The sequence below is a fragment of the Polyodon spathula genome, chromosome 12 (genome assembly GCF_017654505.1).
Source record: "Polyodon spathula isolate WHYD16114869_AA chromosome 12, ASM1765450v1, whole genome shotgun sequence".
Taxonomy (NCBI): Eukaryota; Metazoa; Chordata; class Actinopteri; order Acipenseriformes; family Polyodontidae; genus Polyodon; species Polyodon spathula.
Window position 1 is genome coordinate 4,813,491 of NC_054545.1, and position 24,218 is coordinate 4,837,708.

The 24,218-nt window shown below is 40.6% G+C and overlaps 1 protein-coding gene across 2 annotated transcripts; it reads right to left on the reverse strand.

Moving 5' to 3' along the window:
* Positions 1-3,316: 3,316 nt before the first annotated feature.
* Positions 3,317-23,752, reverse strand: LOC121324419 (phospholipase DDHD1-like). 2 transcript variants are annotated; one of them, XM_041266269.1, is made up of 14 exons: positions 22,583-23,752; positions 19,527-19,703; positions 15,144-15,245; positions 13,124-13,252; positions 12,551-12,698; positions 11,214-11,323; positions 10,694-10,800; positions 9,963-10,222; positions 9,386-9,461; positions 8,434-8,583; positions 8,265-8,329; positions 7,578-7,756; positions 5,480-5,668; positions 3,317-5,108 (listed from the first exon to the last, which is right to left on the reverse strand). In XM_041266269.1, the coding sequence occupies exons 1-14, from the start codon at positions 23,391-23,393 to the stop codon at positions 4,927-4,929; spliced, it is 2,685 nt and encodes an 894-aa protein (XP_041122203.1). In that variant the 5' UTR covers positions 23,394-23,752; the 3' UTR covers positions 3,317-4,926. The 2 variants fall into 2 exon arrangements, with proteins under 2 accessions (XP_041122203.1, XP_041122204.1); XM_041266270.1 differs by lacking the exon at positions 15,144-15,245 and having other exon boundaries at positions 22,583-23,751.
* Positions 23,753-24,218: the final 466 nt, after the last annotated feature.

Genomic DNA, 24,218 nt, shown 5'->3' on the forward strand with positions numbered 1-24,218 from the left:
ATATTTTTAAATATATTTTTAAATAACAAGAGATGACTTCTAAGAATAAAATATAACTGACTACAATTTTCTTTTTAATGTTATTTATATATTAAAACAAATCTCAAAGATAAACAATTCCAGATACTGCCCCTGAGTGTCCACTACGTCTTAGTATTATTATTATTATTATTATTATTATTATTATTATTATTATTTGCAGAATAAGCAAACGACCGCATCTCTCTAGCCCAGTGCCCACTCCCACAGAAGAGGTCTGGAACTCTCTGCGAGGGAAGCGTTTTTATTTGACCATCAGAGGGTTGTGGTTTACTAAGGGAACAGTAATACTTAGCAAGAAGAGGTTTTTTTTTTTTTTTTTTAATAATTTTTTTTTTTTATATAAAAAAACATGTTGCCTAGCAACCAAGTTTAAGAAGTGCAATCAGATCAGTCTAATATGCACTTATACATCCATATATTAGTGAATGCCACGAAAGATGACACTTTGACAGTGTTGTCACACGGTGTGTTCTTGTGATGATTTGCTTCACGTCTTTGTAGAATTACACAGTTGCCAAGCATCACAACTGAGGTGTTTGTCTTTATGGGAAACCGCATAAAGAACCGCAGGGGGTGGGGGGGGGTAGAGTTGTATTGCAGGGATATGTGCAGGTTCTTCAGATCAGGACTATTGAGTTGCACCAGCAAAGCTCTGCGGGGAAGTAGTATTGTGCCTGTCCTGCATCATGTCTGGCTGTGCCCCTGCGGCTAGTCCCTCACTTTTCATTACTAAGATACGGATAGTTTAGTGGCTAGTTTCACACCCCGATTGTCACTAATCTTACAATCAAGACTAGTGCTAACCGGGGTCTGTGAACCCAGCAGAGTTAGAGTTCAGTGTATCCAGCACACAGATGCTTTTCTTCAGTGTCTACTGGCATAGAACGCTGGTGGAGGCGGAGGCGCTGAGTATCCTGTGCAGGAATTTCAGCTGAGCATTTGGACTGTGTCAAAACGATTTATTGCAATGCTCTCCACACTCTGGATCTGGCTTCATCTCCTTTTATAGACTCTAATTAGGCTGGAAACATTAGGTCACAAGTGTATGAAAGTGAAAAAATAAAACATTTTACAAAGAAGAAAACATAAAGCTTTTGAGACTCCCTGGTACAGCTGTTTTTTTGTTTTGTTTGTTTGTTTGTTTGTTTTTTTATCACTACAAATATTTGTAATAAATCCTTGAACTTGTCCCTGCAGGTGTCACATGTACGAAGTCTAAAACAATCAGAAAATGCAATGTTTTCAAGAGTGTAAAAGTTTAAACTCATCTGTGGTAAATATTACATGTTTGTCTGTCACCACTAGGCAGAATTCGCATCATACACACGCTTGTCCATTACTTTAATATATGCCAGACTGTTCTTTATTGTAGTTTTATACTGCAGACTGCACAGTTCTGTTTCTCTTACCCACATCTCTTGAGGCACTCGCATATTGGTTCTGCCAAAGCATTGCACACTTATCACAATAAAAAATAAAAAAAAAAAAACTGTCACACAAAACCACCATTTTTTAATGAAGAAAAGAATTCTCAAAGTTAAGCACATCAGCTTCATTTGAACAACAAACAATAAACTGCTGTATTAAAATAAGATGACAACAAACAGGATGTGAACAGCGTGTTGAGTACTGTAAAAAATGTTTGTTAGACACGCATGTAAGCAAGGAACCGAGAATGAATTAAATATCCAAATGTGTGGCAGAACTGAACTGTACAAGGACAATAATTTGCCACCATTTGGCTGATGTTTGCAACTAGATTTTGTTGCAGTTTGTGTTTTTCCATATTGTTGTTTTGTAAAATTTGGTCTGATCTAAAAAGCAGACAGATGAGACCTAACCTTTGTCTCAGTGGCGTACCACTTTCTCCTTCTCCTACAAAGCAGACAAACTTCAAAAGGGATTGCAGTACAACTTGAAGAAAACTAAATTCGTCAAAAACAAATACATCAAGTGAAATACTCTGCAGTACTGTAAAAAAAACAGTTGAACAGTTTTTAAAAGGGCAGTCCCACCCATTGTTAGATGGCACAAGTACTCCAGTGTTTCGTGGCTGTCAGCAGCATGCTCTGTTCACTCCCACAGAACCCCCTCCTTATAACCGGGGAAGCGGATCCTCGGAGTGTCCAGGGTAGAGTCCTGCAGAGCTGGCAGATTCAAACATTCCTCTTGTGATCTGAAGCCAAGTTCTGTGTAAAAGCAGCATTCCAGTGCAGAAGGGCAATGTGCACAGCTGACACCACAGCTTTCTAAATTCTAAAAGAATTACACAAGTTCTAGTTAATAGCCTGAGACAATGTTGAAATCCAACATTTCTCATTAAAGTCTTTTGTTGGCACATACCAAGTTAAATGAAATCTAGGCAATTGTGGACATTCTAGAATATAGAATTTAGTTATTGTGGACATTCTGTAATTCACAGCCTAGTTCATTGTGGACATTTGAGTTCTATAATCTAGAGAAAAATCAATTACTTGAGAACATTTGAATTCTGAATTAGACATTCCAGAACTTAACACATTCTAGAATTTAGAATCTAGTTTTCTGTATGCTATGGATGAACTGTAGCTATTTTAGTGTTAATCAGTTCTTCAATAACCAAGACATGTTTCAGGTACTACACTAAGTTTGGATCTAAGGTTGTGCTCTTTGTAAAACATGGTATCAAACCTCTCAATTCCACATTTCACAAAAACTCACCAAACACTGTCATGTGGTCACATAGGTGGAAAAAAAAAATAAAATATATATATATATATATATATATATATATATATATATATATATATATATATATATATATATATATAAAAAAAAACACACACACACACCAGAGGTTTATTTCATACTCTTACTTTGTAGTTTGTTGTGGGAATATTCTTCACCAATATTCAGGGCACAATCCAGACTTTGGCACTTATCATTCAACAGATCTTTTGGTCTTCCAAAATCAGATACATAATTCATCCTCCGTGTACAATTTCACAGGAATCTGAACATTTAGCTAAAACAGCACTTAAATCTGATTCCAGTGCTTTCCAAACTGAAGAATCCAGAATCCCACTCAGCACTGCTCATTCTGGTGTACTGCATTAGAGCAAATGAATTCTGCTGTTTGTCAACCAATCTCAGCAGGATTGAATCACTGTTCCACATTCTCTTGAAGGGAAATCAGATCTGCATACATTTAAAAACAAAACCCATTATTAAAAAAAAAAAAAAAAAAAAAAAAAGCATATTTTTTGTGAAATCTTGCCCTCTTTGAAAAAAAAAAAAAAAAAAGCATATAGTCTGGAAATCTTTAGTTAGGGACCTTTTAGAAGCCAGTATGTCAGCTATCATAGAACAATAACTTCAGCCGACAACAGAAATAGTGACACCCTGTGGACAGGCAGGCATCCTGACTTTAAAAACTAGAATGCACCCCTTTCCCAGCTTTAGTGCTGTTGTAATGAACACGATTGCTGTACACAGGTTTTCATTTTTTAGTTACACCTGTCAACTTCATACATATTCTCGCTTGACCTTGCTCATTCTATATTCTATCACTAGTGAAGTAGTAAACCTGTGCCTTTGCTGTGCTGTCTTCCAGCCTGGTGGCAAACTGCCCCGCTCACCCCTCTATTCCTGGGGGTGTGTCGCAGTTTGGCTACAAATAAATAAAAACCCAAAACGAGGATGATAATAAAAATAATAAATGAACACATACCACTACAGTTTTACAGGTTTAATTGTAAACATTGTACATCAGTCCCTCTTGCTTTTATTTCTTGTTTGAAGGATTCAGCCTGGAAACAGTAGGGAGGCGAGAACATTCTCTCCTACACCAGCCAAGCTGAATTTGATCAAACAAAACAAAAGCTGCAGAAATGTACGTCAGTCATTGGAGTGGCACTTGAAAGCACTGTATATTCTGTATCTTGTGGAAATACACCGTAATGCAGTTTCTTTTTCTTTGCTGCTGCTTTTCATTGTTCAAAGTGAAAGGAAGCTCCGTGGGTCATGAAACTGCACAATGATATAAGGTAATCGGAGAACACTGCAGCTCATCCCTAAAACGAGTTTCTCATATTGTGAAGGATAATGCCAGCAGCTGTCCGTAGAGGCAGGCAGATCCTCTGTGCGTTTCAAAGATAATCAAACTAGAACGCAGTGGCACATCAGGGTCGATACGATTATGCTTGTTGAGGAGCACAATACGATTTCACAGCCTTAACAGTACGAGCCATTGATATATATATATATATTTTTTAAAAAGAAAAAACAAACAAAAAAAAACTCTGGGTTACACATAAAACAAGACAAAACTTAATAAAAAATGTTTAATACAGACTGGGTTTCCTGTACTCCTGTGAAGGACAGAGGCAGGCCATCTCCAGTGTTCAGATGAGTGCACAAGAAAGGACAGGAATAGTTGCGAGTGAATGAGTTTGGTTTGCAGGCTCCTGACTTAAGCGTGACAGTCTCCAGTTGACAAGTCCAGATCACTGTGGAGAGCCAGTGAATGGGGTTTGCACAGCGATCAGATGAGGAACAAAGGCCCGGATCATTGTGAGCAGGAAGGTGTTGCCCTGTGTTAAGTATCACACAGACAGCAGACTCTGTAAGGGCGACAATCCAGTTTTGTAACGGCTCCAGATTATTCTTGTGTGGGAGACTCCAGGTCTCGGAAATGAATTACGCTCCAGTAGTATGGACATGTGCAGATCAGGGGTAAACTCTGTGGTCTGGGTTCACAGACGAGACTCCAGCATTTACAGGTCTGGACTAATGGTTCTCTTGTGTGACAGAGTAAGCGAGCGAGCGAGACTCCAGTGTTGAGGGTTCCACAGGATCCAGACTGTCCTCCAGTGTCAAGGAGCGAGGTGCAAGTGTGCAGGCGTGCTACACTGGGTCTGGATCATCCTCGCTGGGATCAGGCTGCTCCTTTGTGTACATGAAAGTGAGCAGGAACAGTGCCACATCCAGTGAGGACCAGTAAGACGTGTGCGAAGTCACAGCAGACCAGTACCTACTCTCCACCATGCCCTCACGCAGCTCAAAGTCGATGCGGTTCTCCAGTTCCACTGAAACGTATAGAGAGGAAAAAAAAAAAAAAATTATTTAGGAAAGTTATTATAAGGATTGTTATATTTATGGATAAATTTACTATGCTTTATCTTATGTTACAAAGGTCCCATTTGAACTTTAGTAAATACTAACAGATTGTTTTTATCTTTCTGATTTTTAAACTACACAAAAAAGGTCCAAGATATATATTTTCATAATTAAGGTCTCAATCAATAGATACATGTTCTTCTCTCAATGGGTCATAGGAGGGTGGCCAAATTGTTGACAAAGTTTGAGTGGGATAAGCCTCAATGATATTAACTGCTAGACTGTTCCAATCATCCACAGGCTCCTTTGCCTGGCACTCCCACCACTATCCTGTACTGACGTGTGTTGTCGATGATGCCGGGGTTGGTCTGAGACTGGGATGTGCTTGACAGGGTGCAGCTAGCCTGGCTCTCCAGGGGTCGTTTGTCCTCCAGCTCTGTTGCGCTGCCGTCTGCTGCGATGCTCGCACTAGAACGTCCGAATCGTGAAAAGAAGATTCCTCCGATGCCCTTTCCAATGCTCGCCGCTCCTGTTCAAACCAGCAAGTTAATGTTCACTTCCGAGAAATCAGCACAGTACATACACCGACATGAACAAACAAACAACAGTCAGACAAAACATTTCTACACACATTAAAACAAACACATACACTTGTGTAGACACTCCACCTTCATCATTTGTACAAATCTTACACAGCCATGAACTATTTTTAAACAAAGCAGAGTTTCTAATTTTTACACAAGATAGTCTCTTGGGTATGAGAGTGTAATACATTTCATTCACATTGTTAGTTCTCTTCTACAAAATAAATTTCCCTATTTCATAGTCAGTCTGTTCTAACACAATGACACAAACATACATCTAGGTGGGCTGCGACAACTAGATTATTTTTAGTCAACTGATCAGTGGGATCGTGCAGCTCAGTGGTGTTAAAGTCAGGATTAAAACCACAGGATCACTGCCCATCCTGTTGCATGTACCGGACCACTATTTACACACAAATAAGCACGGCTCTATTCCCTGTAACTTATGCCATCTTTCAAGTTCTGTGACCAGAGAGGCATTGTTGTGGGGGTATAACAGAGTGAATGGACCCTGCACTATTAGGAGGTGACTAAGGCCAGGGAAGCGCCAATCCAGTATAATTAGCATACATGTGTGTAACAAAATCAACTCAATTCATTTTCGCTAGAATTATAAAAGTGGATAGTTTAGCCAGTGCTGGAAACCGAACTGTGAAATGCAAACACAGGCATTCCTGAGATGGATGCGTTTGCAAAGCCTACAGTATGCTAGCTGGCTGTTTTGTTCACAAGTATTTTGTTTTCTTTTGCAAACCACTATGAAGAGAAAATAAAGTGCACAAAACGACAGTCTACTGATTGTAGTATTATTTTTGGAATCTCATAGTAAAACTATCAGGATTTAGATGTAGGACGCAAGTTGCACTAAACTTGTTTCTCCTTTCTCAAGGCTAAGACTGTACACTCCTCTACTCCCTTTCAAAGGCTCTCTGCTCGTCTCAGCCAAACAATGAATCCATAGTTTAAACTCAGTTCTGATGGCATTTGTAACACAAAGAATCCATAGACATGCAGCATTTTCCAAAGCTTTCTGATAAGGCGCTCTTGTGAAACAAAGCGACTATCCATTCCAGGCTAATTATAAACCTCTCAATTAAACTTGAATATTAAGATGCTCAACTCTACCCTCATTACACATATTTCCTTGTTCACAGGCCTGTGGTAATAAGGCCAATATGTTAATTGTTTTACACTTTAGTTAAAATGTAGTTAAAGAAAAAGAAAAAAAAAAAGAAAGAAGAACTTGCTGAAATACTCAGCAACATTCAGAAATTGTGTGCCATCAAAATAAAGGATTGTAGGGAATCTCATGCCGAGAACGTGGGTACACAAGTTTCCTAATTATCTGTGGACAGATTTGAATGTTCTGTTATTTTTACGTAATGATACTTGGTAATGTGATATGAATATCTGTGGTTTTGCACCACCTTGTGGATACTTGCTAACAACTTAATAGGCCATCACACCTGAGTGAACTGACCTGCTCAGCAATGCAAGTAATGTACATAACCCATGACAGCTTCACAGTTAGTACATGATATACATTAGAAGCGCATTGTCCAGCTTTAAAACATATCTACTTTTTTTCTGATGAGAACATCATTCCCCTCACAAGAGAGTCACCATTTTCAAGCAGACCCTCTGAATACACTCAGGAGATGGACAGGCAATGCTTACAGCACTAATACTCATGTCAGTAATCTAGGGCCAATGTACCTGTTCATGATTATGTACATTACTGATGATCGGGGTGGTTCATGTCAATAAAGATCTGGAATGCACATGTTTTGCTTTTCTTCTGTCTTCAAGTATGATGTCTAACGGAGTTACAGTAGGGATTTTGTTTGTGCTCACCCAGTATGCTGGCTTTGCCGAGACTGGTGATGGATTCTCCGTAGTGGCGGCGTGCCAGCACCGGGGAGGTGCTAGGGCTGGGGATGCTCTCAGTGTCAGAGGCACAGGTAGTCTCTTTAACGGGATTGAGGAGCGTCGGTTTGACCTGCTCGTAGCTATCGGGGTTGGTAGTGTTAAACCTGCAATGCAATGTAGAAGTAATTTGGGGTATGCTGTTCACAGACTAGCTGCCCACTAACAGAAGGAAAAGCACTAATCAGAATTCTTATCAACCTTACAGATAGTCTTAGCAGTAATAATTCCATTGGAGATGCAGGGACTGTCTCTTTAGCCGGGTAAAAAACTGGACCTGCACCCAGCCCTGGGCGTCAGAACTTCCCTTGTTTTGTTACACTATGGAAGCAGCTGACAGGAACTTGAACAATCACAGCATAAACTCATTTGCATGGGTGTTTACTACTAGCATTTGTTCATACAGCTATAAAATGGAGGAAAAACAAGTTTAACAGGGCATTGTGCAAACTCCTGAGTCAGCTCGCCACATCGCAAAATATCCAGCAGCTACATTAGTCTTTCATACATTACCCAGTTGTGTCAGATTCAAATAAACAACCTACAGGTAAGAGGAAGGCTTCATATCACTGTACCATATACTCATCACGAATATACACTTGTAAGAATGCTTACCAGTGTATTTGGACAGGGGAGATGTTGCTGTAATGCTTTAGAATGAGGGGCTCCAGTCTGTAAGCCTGCAATAAGATGAGACATAATTTTAAACTTCCCGTGACTGGCATGCCATAAGCAATTATTCTAAACGTATCGTCCCCCGCTGGGAGCAGCGGCGCGCCCTCACCACGGGGTCGGTGGGGTGGAAGATGTTCAGGAGTCGACGGCAGATGGACTTGGGCAGGAAGTGGTCCTGGCTGCCGTTGTTCCCAGGACGGATCCCCCGCAGAGCCAGGAATACCGCGAGTGGAGACCCCATGCAGAAGAAATTCTCAACCTGAAATGCAATCAGTTCAAGTCGATCATTAGTAGGGGAAAATTTAACAGAGTCCGAAAACAGGTGCCAAAATCAAGGTATAGCGTACTGAACTCCAGCAGTTCTCTAAGGCAGGAGCTTATCATTTTATAGACAGCCAGCCAGGTAATTGAACAGTGAATCAACTAATTTCTATCATGATTAATGAGCCATTTAGCAGGCACTTTTATCCAAAGTGACTTAGACTAGGGGGTGAACTGCTGCTGCAGAGTCACTTACAATAGGACCTCGGTTTTGCGTCTCATCTAAAGGACGGTGAACAAGGAGGTTAAGTGACTTGCTCTGGGTCACACACAGCGAGTCAATGGCTGAGCTGGGATGAACCAGGAACCTCTTGGAAACAAGCCCCTTTCTTTAACCACTGGACTACTGAGCCTGCTATTTCTAGGTGTCAAATGCCTCTATTAGCTAACAGGAATTTCAGAGATGGGGTAAGGAATTAATTTCTTTGGGGGAAAAAAAGGAGCCAAATCAAACAAATACAGTGTCTACTCATCCAGTCATGAGACCCATTCATTTTTAAACAGGTCCCTCCCTTTGGCTTGCCTAAACATTTTAGGAATGCACATGCCAAGGAGTCCAACAGTATAAAAAAATCTAACAGCAAAGGTTTTGATTTGTCACTCCTCAGCTATCATCACTTGCCAGGAAGGACAAGCAGCTTCAGCTTCTCATTTCATTTATACTGCTGAAGGCATTAGCCAAAATATTAGACTACCAGAAGTTCTTGTAAGTTTTACCTACTAGCACAGTATTTCCTTACCTTGAATTTCAAGGCTGGTGAGGCTGTAGCAGCGGAGTTTTCCACCCTGTACAGCTGCTCTTCAATTTCTCTTACCCTGTGGAAGGAAAGCAGACAGACAGCATGGCTAAACCTTGGGTCCAATAAAAGCAGAGCAAAATAGGATTCCAATTTTTCATTCAGACTATCTAGTGTGTTGTTGTGTTACATACGCCTATATTATGCAATTACTTTATTCATTATGGTCTTAAATGGTCAAGTCTTCCAACTGCGGAGAGAGCACAAGGCCACTTTTACAGGTGCAGTGGCTTGAAGCCTTGTTCTAGGTGAATGGAAGACCTAGCTTGAGGCAACTTTGCTGTATCAAATCCAAAGTCCTCTGGTGTGGTGTACGGAATCTGGACATACTTATACCGAAGTAAACATCTGAAAACAGAATCCTTGTCCCTAAAGTAACCTAATCGAGGATTGCTGCTCTGGCAGTCAGATGACTGTTGTACCACTGCTACCCCAGCCTGTGCTCCCTGGAGTGCATAGTGCCAGGTACATCAAGAGCATCGCTGTCTATTTGTAACTGGTGTGAAGCCATTCGTCTTACCGCTGCTTGGTTAGCTGCAGTTCCTCCAGAAGGTGACGCTCTTCATAGCTCAGCCACCTCATGTCAGTCTCCTTGAGGTCACGCTCTACATGCTGGTACATTCGCACCGGGTCCCAGCCAGTCATGATGTCAAATGTGATGACACAGCCCAGCGAGTGAGAGACAATCGACACCTTACCCCCCTTCTCCTCAAAGTCGGGGTTGCGGGAGCAGAACAGGGAATACAGGCGGTTCAGCTCCTGAGTCAAACCCTTCGTAATCTACTAGGGACAATTGGTCAAAAAAGACACAAGGAACAGGCAAATTATTCCTTAGTTATTTCTATATGGAGCCTGTGTATTTTATTTGGTCTTCATTGCTCTCGTCTGGGCTCAGCCTTGCAAACATAAATTAAAAGCACAAATCACAAATGCTGCTTACAAAGAGCACTCAATTATAACTATGTGGCAGAGGCAGATGAGTTTTATTGATGAAGGGCCAGTTTGTCTAATCATACACACACCGCCATGGTAGACACGGAACATATGCTGTGCACACCCACACTCACAGCCAATAAGCAAGTTCTGACATTTAGCAACGTTCTGCTCTGTTAATTGGTGCTTATTATGGTCCCAACTGAGCGGTACATGTTAAGATTTCTGTTTTATGGGTGTGAAGTGAACTCTGGATTAGGATGTAGGAGTCCACCTGCCCTGCGTTTTCGGTCTAGTATGTGGTGACTGGACACCCACCTCGTCCCTGTACAGTGGGCTGGTGTAGTACATGATGTCCATTGCACTGCTGTTCAGCATGTCCCTCAGTCCACGCACTTTGTCTGGAGTGATGGAGTCTACCGTGTCTACAAGGGCAACAAACAAGCTTCAGTTACAATGTCCAAAATTAATTATCAAAGCAACCCTGTAAAGAGGCAGTGTCTAATAAATCTAAGTCCAACAAGGCTTGGAACAGGTTTACAGCTGAACAAGAGGTGAACACCAGCAAAGCTACTCACACCACCTTAGGCTCTAACCAGCAGGCCACACTGCCTCCCAGTCCCTCAGCTCCTCAGCTCCAACCGTTAAACCACACTGCTTTTCAGTCCCTCAGCTCTAACCGCTAGCCCATTCTGTTTCCTAGTTCCTCATCTCTAAACACAAGGCCTGCTAACCCCTCGTCTCCAATCACTAGTCAACACTAATTTCCCAACCCTCAGCTATAACTAAGGGCCACTCCCCCTCCAAGGCATACAGGCTCAGCTGGGTGAAGCAATACCTCCATCAAGAGAGAGTTTTGATCTCCACTCCACTGGCAGGAACTCTACATGCTCAGAGGCATATTCAGAAAAGTGCTTTTCCTCCATTTTTCTTGCAGCATCTCTCATCCTACAAACAAAAACATAAGACATAAATTATGCAGCCAATGGCTCAGCTGTAACCACTTGGTTAATCCTGTCTGTTCAATGAATGAGCCCTCCACAGCTACCCCTTATCAGAGGGGACAGGAACCAGTTAGTGGTGCATATTATCGGTAAATAAAATATAAATAAACAAAACAGTATGTTGCCTGAAATCAATATTTAGCCACGTTTAAAATGAACAGGGTAGTCGTCTATGCCCTCAGAAATCAAGTTCAAGAGAATTTTCTTGAGGAGCTGAAGCACTGGGGTCTTAATCTGTACTCAGAAACAGAGCTTAAAGCTGCTTGATCTAATTAACATGTTAAGCTCCTTGCGGCACAGTGGATCTGCTGTGACGTTCACTGGCAGTCGGCAGTCGGTCAGAGTTTTTAGGGCTTAGTCCTTAGTCCCACTTTTGATTGTGGCAGAAAGGCTAGTAAAAAGTGTTCATGCTCTGACTACTGAAGGTACCATAAATACTGCTCAGAGGGGTCTGACAGCTCAACACATGAAACTGTCAACCGTTTAAACCATTTACTTATAAGAGCCGATAACCCGAAACATGTTCGTGCACGGATGGATTGAATCATTAATCGAAACCCGACTCCGCATTTAGTCTAACATTTCATGTACAATTGAAACAAAGGTCTATCAATGCAATTTGAATCCTGTGGACTTTGACACCATGTAGACGTTTATATTAAACACCTGTTGAACCTGTGCTTTACCATAATATACTTAAAAGAACTGCCAGCAACCTGTGTAACATAACCGGGTTCAAAAGACTAAATCCTTGAAGCATGAAGTCCTACCATGTACGTATGTGGCACATTATATCCTGGTGCAGACAGTGCAGGGTGACATTTAATACAGACAGAAGTGAAATTGCATCACCATTACAAGCTTGATGTTCACTTCACTCCATTGGTTGCCACTGTGACACAAAAAGCAATTTAACTGAACTGAAGTCTGCCAAAGGCAGAGTAAACTTTCTCAAGGTTTTGTTAAAATACTTGCACTACTATTATATGTTTAAAAGGATGACTGTAAAGAGGACTCTGTGTTATGAAAAGCTTGAATAAATAATTAAAATTCGATTTGCTATTACACTGAAACTTGTTCACCCAAATCACGCAAGAAAAAAATAATAAAAAAGCCATCACCATGTGATTTATGAAGGGTTTTTGCAATCCGGTTTCATGCATGTACTCACATGCCTGTGTTCTTGATGATTCGGCCCTGGTCCATCTTCTGGCCGATGCCGTGCACAACAAAGACGATGTGCGTGGCCTGAGGGGCCTTGTCTTCCAGAGAGGCCTCTTCTACATACCCTCGGTGGAGACGGGTCCCACTGCTCGACGCTAAAGACCAGCCACAAACACAGTTACAACAAACAGGACCAAATACCTTTCCAGATGCAAAGCCAGGAAGACCACAACCAAAACCACGCAACCGCCAGTCACAATCATTACACAGAACGCAATAAAGGGCTCATGTACTTCAACTTGGCAGTATGAAGCAGGGGCAGACAGCAGAAATAGCTGCCCAATACGTGCTTGCCTGCCACAGCCTGAGGACAGTGTGCAGACTCTTCACCGTGACCAGTGAACACAGCGGCTGGTGTTACTGTTGGGAACTATGTATGTATGTATGTATGCGGAGCATGCAGCTATGTTCAACTTGCGTCTTTTACAGTAGCCAGGAGTCCTGAGGTTTTACTGAAAAACCATAATGTTTTTGTCTTGGGTTTACTAAAAAGAATATACATTTTAATGAAGACACTGACCTTTGGAAAAGCCAAGCTTCTGCGTGACGGTGCGGGCAATTTTGGAAGTGGTGGCATCACTGTAGAGGTACACTTCGTCCACAGAGTGCCAGTCTACATGGCTGCGGCTCAGCTTCAGGCTGTGGATGGCTGCAGGCACAGAGACACACAAGTCAGAGAGGGCTTCTCAACACCCCAGAACCACACAGCAATCTACACGAAGAGGACTATTGTCCCGGGTAGTCCCTTTAAAAGAATAGTAATCTGAAGATACTGAACAGGACCTACCGAGATGCAAAACACCACTGTAATGCTCAATACTGTCAACTGGGAAACGTAAAACAGGCCTGATTCTTTCACCAGTACTGGTACTGCAATTTAGACAGGGTCAAATAAACTCAATGTCCTTTAAACAAATTACAGTAAAGCAGAGCAGTCTGAAAGCCTTCGGATAACCGGCAACAAACACAGTACTAGAGTGTCTTTAAACACCAAAAATCAAGTGTTCTATCTAGTAAATGTTTAAGAAGACCCTTCAGTTTAGGTAGGAGATCAGTCTGCTTCAGGGTTTTATTTGATGCAATTACAATATTTATCCACAAGGTGACGACATGAAACATGTGCATAAAACAAAAACGATGAATACAGTTCATGTATACTATTTGATCCCTGCAGAGTGTGGAAGAAAGAGCTTCTGTAACTGTTTGTCTCCTCACCGATGGGTGGTTACTACTTTGTTTTCAAGCAAGTACAGAAAATACAGAAAACAATGCAAGAGTTTTGTTCTGCATCTGTAATTAGGCACATTTGATCTTTCGGGACACTAACAATGTAACATTTTAGTCTCCTTATCAAAAGAATTATTCCCCCTTTGCTGCACTTTCACAGACCAATTCAGGACATCTGATCAGTTCATGGGGAATGTGTGTGTGTAGGAGGAGGCTATTGATGTTTGCATTTCCTCTCTACAACTGAGAGATGAAATCACCCGCAGCACCTGCTGTGCAGCACTGTCCTAATCCACAGACTTTCTTCAACGAATAATCAGCAGTATTTTATTTGTTATTCTTGGGTTTCTTTTTCCCTGCAGGAGTTCACTGCTAATGGGCAAATAATCAAATCCTTGCAGAAGCAGCACAAAACTAGGATGAAACCAAGAAGCCCTCTCCAACGACTTTAGGAGCAAGAAAAAAAAGCATAATTAGTCCCAACAACCATTTTCCATGCAGCATCATAATTTTGTTGTTTACAAGCTTAGAGAATCCACATTTCTGCAGTAACTTACAATCACACACCCCTGCTTTTTGTAATAAATACAATTCTGGCTGCAGAGAATAAGATGCTTCCTTCCATAGTAAAGTTATTTAGTTCAAGTTACCAAAACATAAATCATTCTGTTTCCCTCACAGACCAAGCCTGTCTGTTTCTGTTCAAGATCACTACAGTATCTACTGGAAGCAAACCTACCAACACGGTGCAACTTTCGAGAAAGGACTGCCGAGTCAAGGTGGAAAGTGTAGAGTCAGAAAGCTGGTGATACCAGGGAGAATGCATTTCAGATCAGAGCAGAGCAGAGAAGAGATTATCAGGAGCACCACTGGATTTAACATCTGCATGGCTAAACACAATCAGGGGACAAGGGGATAGGATGGGACTAACAACGGTTGCTAGCTAAAGAAAGGCTTCCTTTTTTTTTTTTTTTTTTTTTTTTTTTTACATGCAATGAACTGCAATATAATGACATGTGTTTAAGTGATATGCATGTTAACTTCATTAGTAACTGTATTCTAGCTGTAGGGATAAATACATTATTCATATTAAAACAAGAATCCAGGTCAGCCCTGTATGCGACCCCATTAGCACCACTGAGCATTTAGAAGAAGAAAAAAAAGAAGACTAGCAGCAGTGAGAAGGTGGAATGGAAGTGGCATGCAATCTAACCAAGCTCAATCCAGGACAGCAGTCACAAGAAGAACAGGATTGAAAAAGTAAAATCAATATTACATCTAAAGGATTCAAATAAAAGGCTTGGTTACTGTACCTTCGAAACGCTTTCGCTTGTGACATGCAGTGTCAGCGCTCGGCTGATATCCTCTCCATTTGAACAGAAAGGGGAGGTAGAAAGGGGGGAGGCGGGAGAAAACTAACAAATTAAGAAAAAGTGAGCGACATGGCAGTGGTGTTCGAGGCTAGTTAGCTAACACAGAGCTCTTAACTCCAGTCCTCAGGAGTCACAAACTACCAGGGTTTTTATTGCAAGTCCTTAACATCTATTTTATATACATAGAAGCACACTTGCAGCTGTAGACTTTGTGGATTTATATATGTCTATGGAGGTGCAGTGGCTGCATGCATGTGTAGGATGGCCATACCACAGTGTACAGGGACAGGAGGAATCTCTACTACAACACACACAAGCTGAAACTAACACTCTCCCACACGCAGCAGCAGCAGCAGCAGCAGGAGGATCTGTTTTGATTATCCTGGAATTCCTATGTTTAATAAAAGTCTGTCTTTCAGCTCAGATAAAATGTTTAAAAAATATAGCTTGCATTTAGCTGTAATATTGTAGATCATTTATATACCTGCAGTATTTACTGTAAGGCATGCAGTATGTTTCAGTTTAAATCCATGAATTACTCCCTTATGCAGAATGTTTTTATTCTGTAAACCATCCATTTGACATTGTTATGTTTTCTTAGTTTTGCTACAGATCCTCAACATATAAATATGTTTTTTTGTACATCAGGATAACCAGACCACACATGGAAATAACTAACAAGTGAATTATTAAAACAAGCTGAGTTTTCTGTGTTGTAAAACAGATTAGTGATGATAAACAGAGGAAAATGGCTTGTTTTACTATGCCAAGACTACTGCTGGTCATTAAAATTACACTGGGTGGTTGAAGTTAGTTGAATAATGCCTTCTGTATCAACATTCTTCCTCAAACATACATAAAGTATATATAATATATATATTATATATATATATATATATATATATATATATATATATATATATATACACACACACACACACACACACACACACACACATATATATATATATATATATATATATATAGATATATATATATACACACACACACATATATATATATATATATATATATATATATATATATATATATATATATATATATATATATATATATATATACACACACACACACACACACACACACACACACACATATATATAACTGAAGCTAGACGGTCCTTATTTACATATGAGCTCCACAGATTTGAGTCACACAGCTTGGTTGCATTTGCCTAACTGATTTGAATGGGGTGAGGTAAACAACTATAAAAAAAAAACTAATCAAAAAAAAAAACCTCATATCATTAAATCTCTGCATGCATCATCACCAGTCAAGCAAACAGCCTCTTATTCACACAACTTTAAGGGTGGATAAGGAACGGTTTCACTAAGGACACAGCTTTTTAAAGTCCCTTTTGACTCGTTAAATCAAATGTGCAGTGCATGAAAGCTTTTTTTAAATTAGGTTGGTAGTTTATTCTCAGTTTTCAAAAGAAGTGTTTAACCTACTAAAAGTGAATCTGTTTAAACACTTCCAAAACCAGCCCTTTAAAAAAAAAAAAATCCTTTAAGTTAGTGAATAGAGCCAATTGGTGACCACACAAAGTGTTTCAAAGTTAACTATTATATATATATATAGATATATATTATATATATATATATATATCTATAATATATATAATATATATATTATATATATATATATGTATGTATATATATCATATATATATATATATATATATATATATATATATATATATATATATATATATATATATATAATAAATAAATAAATATCTATTTATAGAGATAGAGATAGATCTCTATCTATCAATATATCGATGGATCAGGTGCATTGGGGTGGTAAACTTACTTTCTGGTCACCCTGTATATATAGATATACCTCAGATATAGGTTGACCCAACAATGCATTTAAAACTTGGGTTCCCAGACTTATGGCCTTGAGACCAATCAAGATCAAGCCTCTCCTGTCCTGAAATGAATGTTTCACCAAGGCATTTAAAACACGCAACTCCTTACTGCAAGTGCAGTGTCTAAACCCTGGTACCAGGATAACAAAGTACACTAAAAGACAGATTTAGTGAATTGACATGAATGACATAAATAAAACACACTTTTCAGTACGTGTATTGAAGTAAAACTACACCATCAAAAGCTCCAGGCTGTTGTGTGTGTGCAATACATATTGGACAAAGCTGTGTGGATATTCGCTGGGTTTGTTGGAAAGAACATCAGCTTTGATATTCTGAATGTGTTCCGATCAGAGCTCTCTGACTAAATACAAGCACTATATCAGGATAACCAAAAATACATTTTCAATCTATTTAAAACCAAAATAAACAAATGAGATCAGAGCTATATATTTCTTTGTAAATGTATTCATCTGTCCGTAATGATCAGTTTCATTATCAGTTAGTTAGGGCGGCTGATTCTGCACTCAAGGCGTTTTAATTTGTTTGGCGTGTAGTGTGAACAATAAAGTTCACATGGCAAATGAACCAGACCGAATCCATCTGAAGAGGTGCTCAGTTGGTTTGGCAAATTAAATGGGTTTGGTTCGCTTGGTAAACTTCAATGTGAACTACGGGCAAACTCAGTTTGTTTGCTCATATTAAAACAGCCCACACACTTTGACCTTCTAGCTAGGAGCCGGTTGGTAGCGTTGGGAATCTTGTGTCTGGTTTTCTGCAAAAACTGTAACTATAAAAAAAGTCTCAGGAAACAGGGGTCACTTAGAAATTTGAACGCCAAGCTGAGACCACTAAACTCATTCCTGCAACTGGATTTGAACTCTGGCATTCATAAGTGAAAAGCTTTTGGATCCTCTCAATTACACACAATTCCATTTTTTAAATGTTTTCTGTGTTATTCAATCAACTTGAGCCGATGATTAGTAACCAAATCCTTACATGAAGGAATAATATTTGCTTTCTGATGTTTTTTGCATAACCAATCCATCAACGTTTTTTTTTATAAAGCAAAAACTTTGTAAAAACTTACATTTTTAGTATGTCCAATAGACAAGAGCTGAGAAACAGTGTTTACTTTACTTCAGAATACCAACAGCAGGTTTACTAATCCCTTTTGCAATATGGAAGGTGACCTTATTATTTATTAAACCTCTCCAACACTAGAGAATAGAACATGGACGTGTGTTTCAAAGGCGTTACTGGTATTCTGAGATACAAGGCCACTACACGTTCATTGGCACATATTCACAACTAAACCGCTAGTCACAGCACTTGCACAGCTGTTACGCTTTAAAATGTTTTTTATTATGTTCAGTGATTACAACCTCTAAAAGTGCTGTATAATTGTATGCAGAACTTCAAGGGCATGGAACTTCCAGTGGCTTCCTGTTTCTATCTAGTTTTATAAACTCACGCAGCGAGTCCATAACTGAGATTCAAACTCAGAATGACTTGCAACTTTCCTTTGCTCTGTCAACCACTAGACTGGTAGACAACCAGCACATTTTTCCTGTTGTAGCCTGCCAGGTGCTAGGGACAGTCCTAGATTGCACACAGAGCAGTGGAGCTCTGGGGGTAATGACACAGATCTTCTCAACACACTCACATAATCACACAGTTAAACCTCCATATGCTTCCACGTTAGCCTTTTTCTTCTGTGATGAGAGGAGGTTTTGAGACAGAACTACAATCTGCAAAAATCAGTTGTTAAGGAACTGTTGTTAGCCAGTTTTCACAGAACTGCTAATATAATTGCTGAGTTGGTCTCAATTTTACTGACCAAGCTGGGGTTTCCCCCATTTTAGACTTAACACCGATAAACAGCTTCCACCCTCTATTGACACAGAATCTTCCAAAGTAAGAAATTACTCCTGTTTTAGACAAACAAGGAAGTAGGCAAGATTACTGTTTACTGAGGTTTAAATTAATGAGCCCAACAACAATTATAAGGACTGTTTAAGGAATGTTTTGTTCAGGCCTGTTTTTTTAATTATTTAAATTCATTAAAGCACCTAAAATATGCAGTTCATAAAACCATTTCCCCAACTGAGAGGGTTGCAAACTCATTTTCACTTTTCAATTCACTGTTTAATCTCTGGGGACATTTATAAAAAGTCTTTGAAAAAACACTTTAAATTTTATGAATAGGGCCTAATATTTAAAAATTTAGGACAGCATTTCTGCTCAATGGGGCAACCAACAACAGAGGTTTTTGCTTTAACACACACACACACACACACACACACACACACACACACACACACACACACACAAGGACATTTCTGTTGTTGCTCACTCCCTACCTGGATTCTCTCCAACTCAGTTTGGAGTTTTGAGCCCCTACCCCTCCCGTTGCGATCTCTGCTCACCGTCATTGCTGTCTATAGTCTTGGCAACCACGTCTGTGTCGAAGTTGTCCTGCACCTGCTGTCCGCGGAAGCAGTTCAGATGCTCTTCCTCAATGAGGTCACTCTCGTCCTCCTCCAAGGGGAGCCATGTGCCGTCGATGAACCACTGGCCTCTCATCACCGGGATCCGGTCCTGCTCTGAAACACAAAACCACACACATAGCATCACCAGCTGGCCACAACTTGTACAGGTAGATGTTAATCAATGTTTTACGTCTGAACCAGTATTTTAAATGGTTTGGGTCCTTCGAATGCTGCCTGAGTAACGCATGGAAATGTTTGTACTTGCTTGAGTTTTATTAATACACATTCCTACCTTATCTTTGGCACTGCAATACACACAAAGAAACATTCCCCGTACCACAGCTGGCCATTGCGATGAAGGGCAGGAGCCTGTGAGTGAATGGATAACACAAGTTCTAAAGGGTTCTTTCCTTCACTGCACGTAATAAGCCACCAGGCAGATATGTTTAACTTCCTTCTTTACTACTGATCAACCGCAGAGTCCTTTCGGCACAGAAGGCGGCTTGCACCATATTTTCTATTTATTAGCAACTGCCACGGTTGTAGAGGAGGTCGGAATTACAGTTGCACACCCCTGGTTGCCACTACTAAACCCGCCAGGCTTGAGAAGCAGACTCCCAGGTTGAATAATTAAGACCCACTCTGATTGCACTGAACAACCAACAATATTACCAGGTAACAATCCATTACCAAGCCACAGTGAGGAAGACCAGGTTTACAGTTTTCATGCTGATTTCCAAAGAGGTGGAAAATAGGTCTATTTACATAACAATATCAAATCCTTTAAAACATGTTGTGAATGCCTGATGTTTTTCAAGCTAGTCACACCCCATGCTACAGTGAGGTTGAATTCATACTCTACAGTTACCACATGCTGGTTTCCAGTACAGCCTCATTCCCAAACCAATGTGAACGCCTCCTGTTTGTATGACATAAAATCTCAAACTAGACCAGAACTGTCCAGGAACGAATGAGCTTGAAGATGACAATCTTTTAGGAACGTGGTTTTAATGTTTGTTTTTCTTCTGAAGACAGACAAAAATAGAAACGAGAGGATTCTGAATTACTATGCAAAGCTTCGTGCAACACCCAGTGGTACGATATCGCCCCACAAATACCCAAAACAAATGTAGTGTTTTTCAGGGGACAGCAGGCAGCTTCTGTTCTGGGCAAAGCTAGCAATTTTAAAACACAATCTGAAGACTGCAATGCTGATGCTGGTCCTCTTTGGACCAACACATTTCTTACCTAATTAAAGCACTATCAGTCAACACAGGTAGTGAGCATGAGGTAAATCCGAAGTGGGGTTCAGGAGTGCAGCGCAGTAACTGTGAGAATGCACCAGCGCTGCAAGTGGTTTTATTTACATCCTGTGGAATTGCTGTTCTGTTCAGAGAGGCGAGTGTCGAGCTGAGTGGGTAGCCATTTAATACATATTTCAGGAGCAGCACAGTTAGTGTGCTACAAGCATTTGACCTGCACAGTAAGACGGTCTGAAAAACCTATATAAATAAACAGTACTTTATGTTTCACTACTACATTAACAGCTGTGTCAAGGAAGGAGTAGCTTGGGGAGCAGGTGTCCAGTAGTGCAACAGAGAAAAACTGCCCAATCCTTCAGCTAAAGCCAGCTCTTTCCTGTTTAACGGACCAGCAGAACCAGAATTTTCTTTTACCTCAAGGAGCAAATAAACTAATCCACACAGTTTACACGAGCCTGATAAATTATTAAAAGCAGGATGAATAGAATGGGATGCTGCGCACCATAGACCCCCCCCCCCACCACCATTAGAACCAAGGGAGAAGGACTTTACCAAAAACCTTAATTGAGACTCCTACATTTAGTGTGCAATAAATCATGCAGAGAAGCAACTGAAAAGCACTTTCCAAAGCAATTGAAGAACCAAGCAAAGTACAGTGCATCTCTGAGGTGCAGTGACTGACTGCAGGAGGCAAATGCATTAGGCAGCAAAGTTCCACCAGGCAAATTTTATGAACATTTTAGTCAATCAACTCAATACAGTATCAGTCCATTCTTTTGGATACATTGAAAGAAGTCAAATTCAAGATACTGGATAATCCCTCTTTAAAAAGCACGTGATTAGGACCGAGTTAAGAACTAACACTGTCAACATGTCAGGTTTGTATATTCTATAAACTGTTTGAACGCTGCAGCAATGTATACACTAGGTCCAGAAATGACAACCCCACACAAAACTGAAGAACATCCTAATAGTGATGGAAAAATAACCCTACTCAAAACTTCATGACCAGTATCTAGTAAACTAATATGAATAGTCATTAAAGGGAGCTGATTTTATTACTGAATTTCACAACACTTGTGGAAATCGGCCTAGTTTGCATCTACCACTATCAGCGCATATTCCTGGATCTCCCTAAAAATAGATGGTTGATTAAATCCAGGGACCCCACAAAATCAACCCCTCCAAATAAGGTATACTGTATCCAGTCTACTGATCACTAGATCAACACCACTCATTTTCTGGTGCAGAACTAAGATTTAAAAATATTGTACTACAAATGTATATAGTGTATAATTCACCTCAGCCTTTTGTTACTTGAGACGTGACAAATAACAAATATGAAATGATAGCTAACTGGCAGGCCAAGCCAACACGATTGTATTAATACAGTGGAAGATGAATGAGATTTTGTCAAAAGGGAAAGTCGACAGCTGAAAGACAGACATGCCCAAATGAATAAATGTTACGTAAAATTGGAGATGCAGACATCGGAAGTGCAGGTTGGCCTTTAAAATATACTGGCAGGTTCGGGAGATGGATTTTCTGTTATTCCGATTATGACCTGAACTAATTTTATTAAAACATGATTCATGTAGATAAAAAAATAATAAAAAAAAGATACATGCACCAATGCCTGAAATCCTGCATTTAAATGTATGTGAATAAGTTATAAAGAATGAACTGAACATAGGGAATTCGGATCATGAAACTGTTTTTAAATGAACTTACGATTCCAGTACACAGGGTAGCAGTCCTTTTCTTTCACGTCGACCTCATACAGCCCTCCTCTGACACACACGGGCTCAAAATTGATGCTGATCAGATTTGGGTCCCTCACAGCCTCTGCTTTTACCTCGGTCCCTCTTCCTGCATCTTCGCTATTTCTTTTCTCAAGAGACCCTTGCCTTGATCCCCCGACATTCGCTCCCTCCTCTGCGCCCACCTCCTTCGCCACCCCACTCCCCTCCTCTGTGTCCCTTGTCCCCGGGCGCCGAGCCTGGTCTGGGTTGAGTTCGCAGAACTTGCGGTACATGACCTCGATGTTCAAAGAATCGTATCCTACGAAGGGCTTCCATGTCTTTTTGTCCTCTTTGTAGAACCAGCGCACCTCCTCGGGTCCCAGTTCTGTGACAACCTCGTAGCGGTGCCGAGAGCTGCTGGAGCGGGTCCGTTTCCTGGTATCGAAGGGAGGGGATAAACCGGCGTCGCTCTCCCTGTAATCGTGCTCCCCTGCGTGCAGGTAATCGAGGCCGGTGTCAGAATCGCTATGATGGAAGCTGGAGTAAGTCTCCTCCACTAGGCCCAACACCAAGCCATCCTCGGCAGAGCGATGCCGGGTGCGAAGGGAAAGCAGGTGGTGGTCCAAACCCGACTGAACAGAGTGCATCCCGCCGTGAATCCGCTCTCCATCCACCGGCTCCTCGTAGCAGCAGACGAACACATCGTTGCCCAGGTCCCAATCGCTGCCGCCGGCTGAGGGACTGCTTTTATCTGGGCTCTCTGCGCTTATCAAAGACGCCCTGTCCGGGTAATTGCTCATAATTGTTATTATTAAAATAAATTAAATGTAATTCAGCGTTATGTATATGACCCTTTGTAATCTAGATACAAATCTGCGTGTTGTTATTATTTGGATAACGATGAAGTCATTGGGAATGACAGTTCCCTGCTAGCCCCTCCCACGACGACCACCTGCAGCAGCAGTGCCGACTCGGAACGGCTTTCTTGCTGAAGCCAGACATAGAACCCCCTGGGCCCGGCTGTCCCGTTTTGAAATCCTCCTCCGGTCCCGAACCCGTCCTCTAAGATCCGTTCCCGTTGAGCTCGGCTCCTCTTTCAAAGCGACTCGCCGGCAACACGTGCACGCGCCTGGCCGCTACTGCCTTCCAGTGACAGCGCACGCCGCCCGTCCTGTACGCGCACGTACTCACTAAACGGCAGCGTACGCGACATACACTGCACCAAATGTCAAAAAAAAAAAAAAAAAAAAATAAATATATATATATATATATATATATATATATATATATATATATATATATATATATATATATATTAATTTTTAACCTCGTTATTTCACCTAGGAGAGCATTCTTGAAACGAAGTAATACATCTCACATTAGACACCATAAGAACCGCACTTATTTATTTATTTATTTATTTAAGATTTCAGGCTCGCCAAGATAAACGTTTTTGTAACAAATCGTTACTAAGTATGTCCCATGGACAACTGCTAAAACAAACAAACAAAAAAAAAAAAAAAAAATCTGTTACAGCGTCGTAGCACACAGTATTCAAAAGGAAAACAAAATAAGCACAACAGCAATTATCGACAGTAAAACGTCGCCTCGGTTTAATATACGTA

What these genes read in the sequence shown, in the direction of transcription:
- LOC121324419 (XM_041266269.1), bottom strand. Translation starts at nt 23,393, where the DNA reads ATGAGCAATTACCCGGACAGGGCGTCTTTGATAAGCGCAGAGAGCCCA. An exon ending in CTGCAGCTAACCAAGCAGCG is followed by an intron (nt 9,462 to 9,962) that starts GTAAGACGAATG and finishes TTCCTTCCACAG; the next exon opens with GGTAAGAGAAATTGAAGAGC. An exon ending in CGGCAAAGCCAGCATACTGG is followed by an intron (nt 5,669 to 7,577) that starts GTGAGCACAAAC and finishes TGGTTTGAACAG; the next exon opens with GAGCGGCGAGCATTGGAAAG.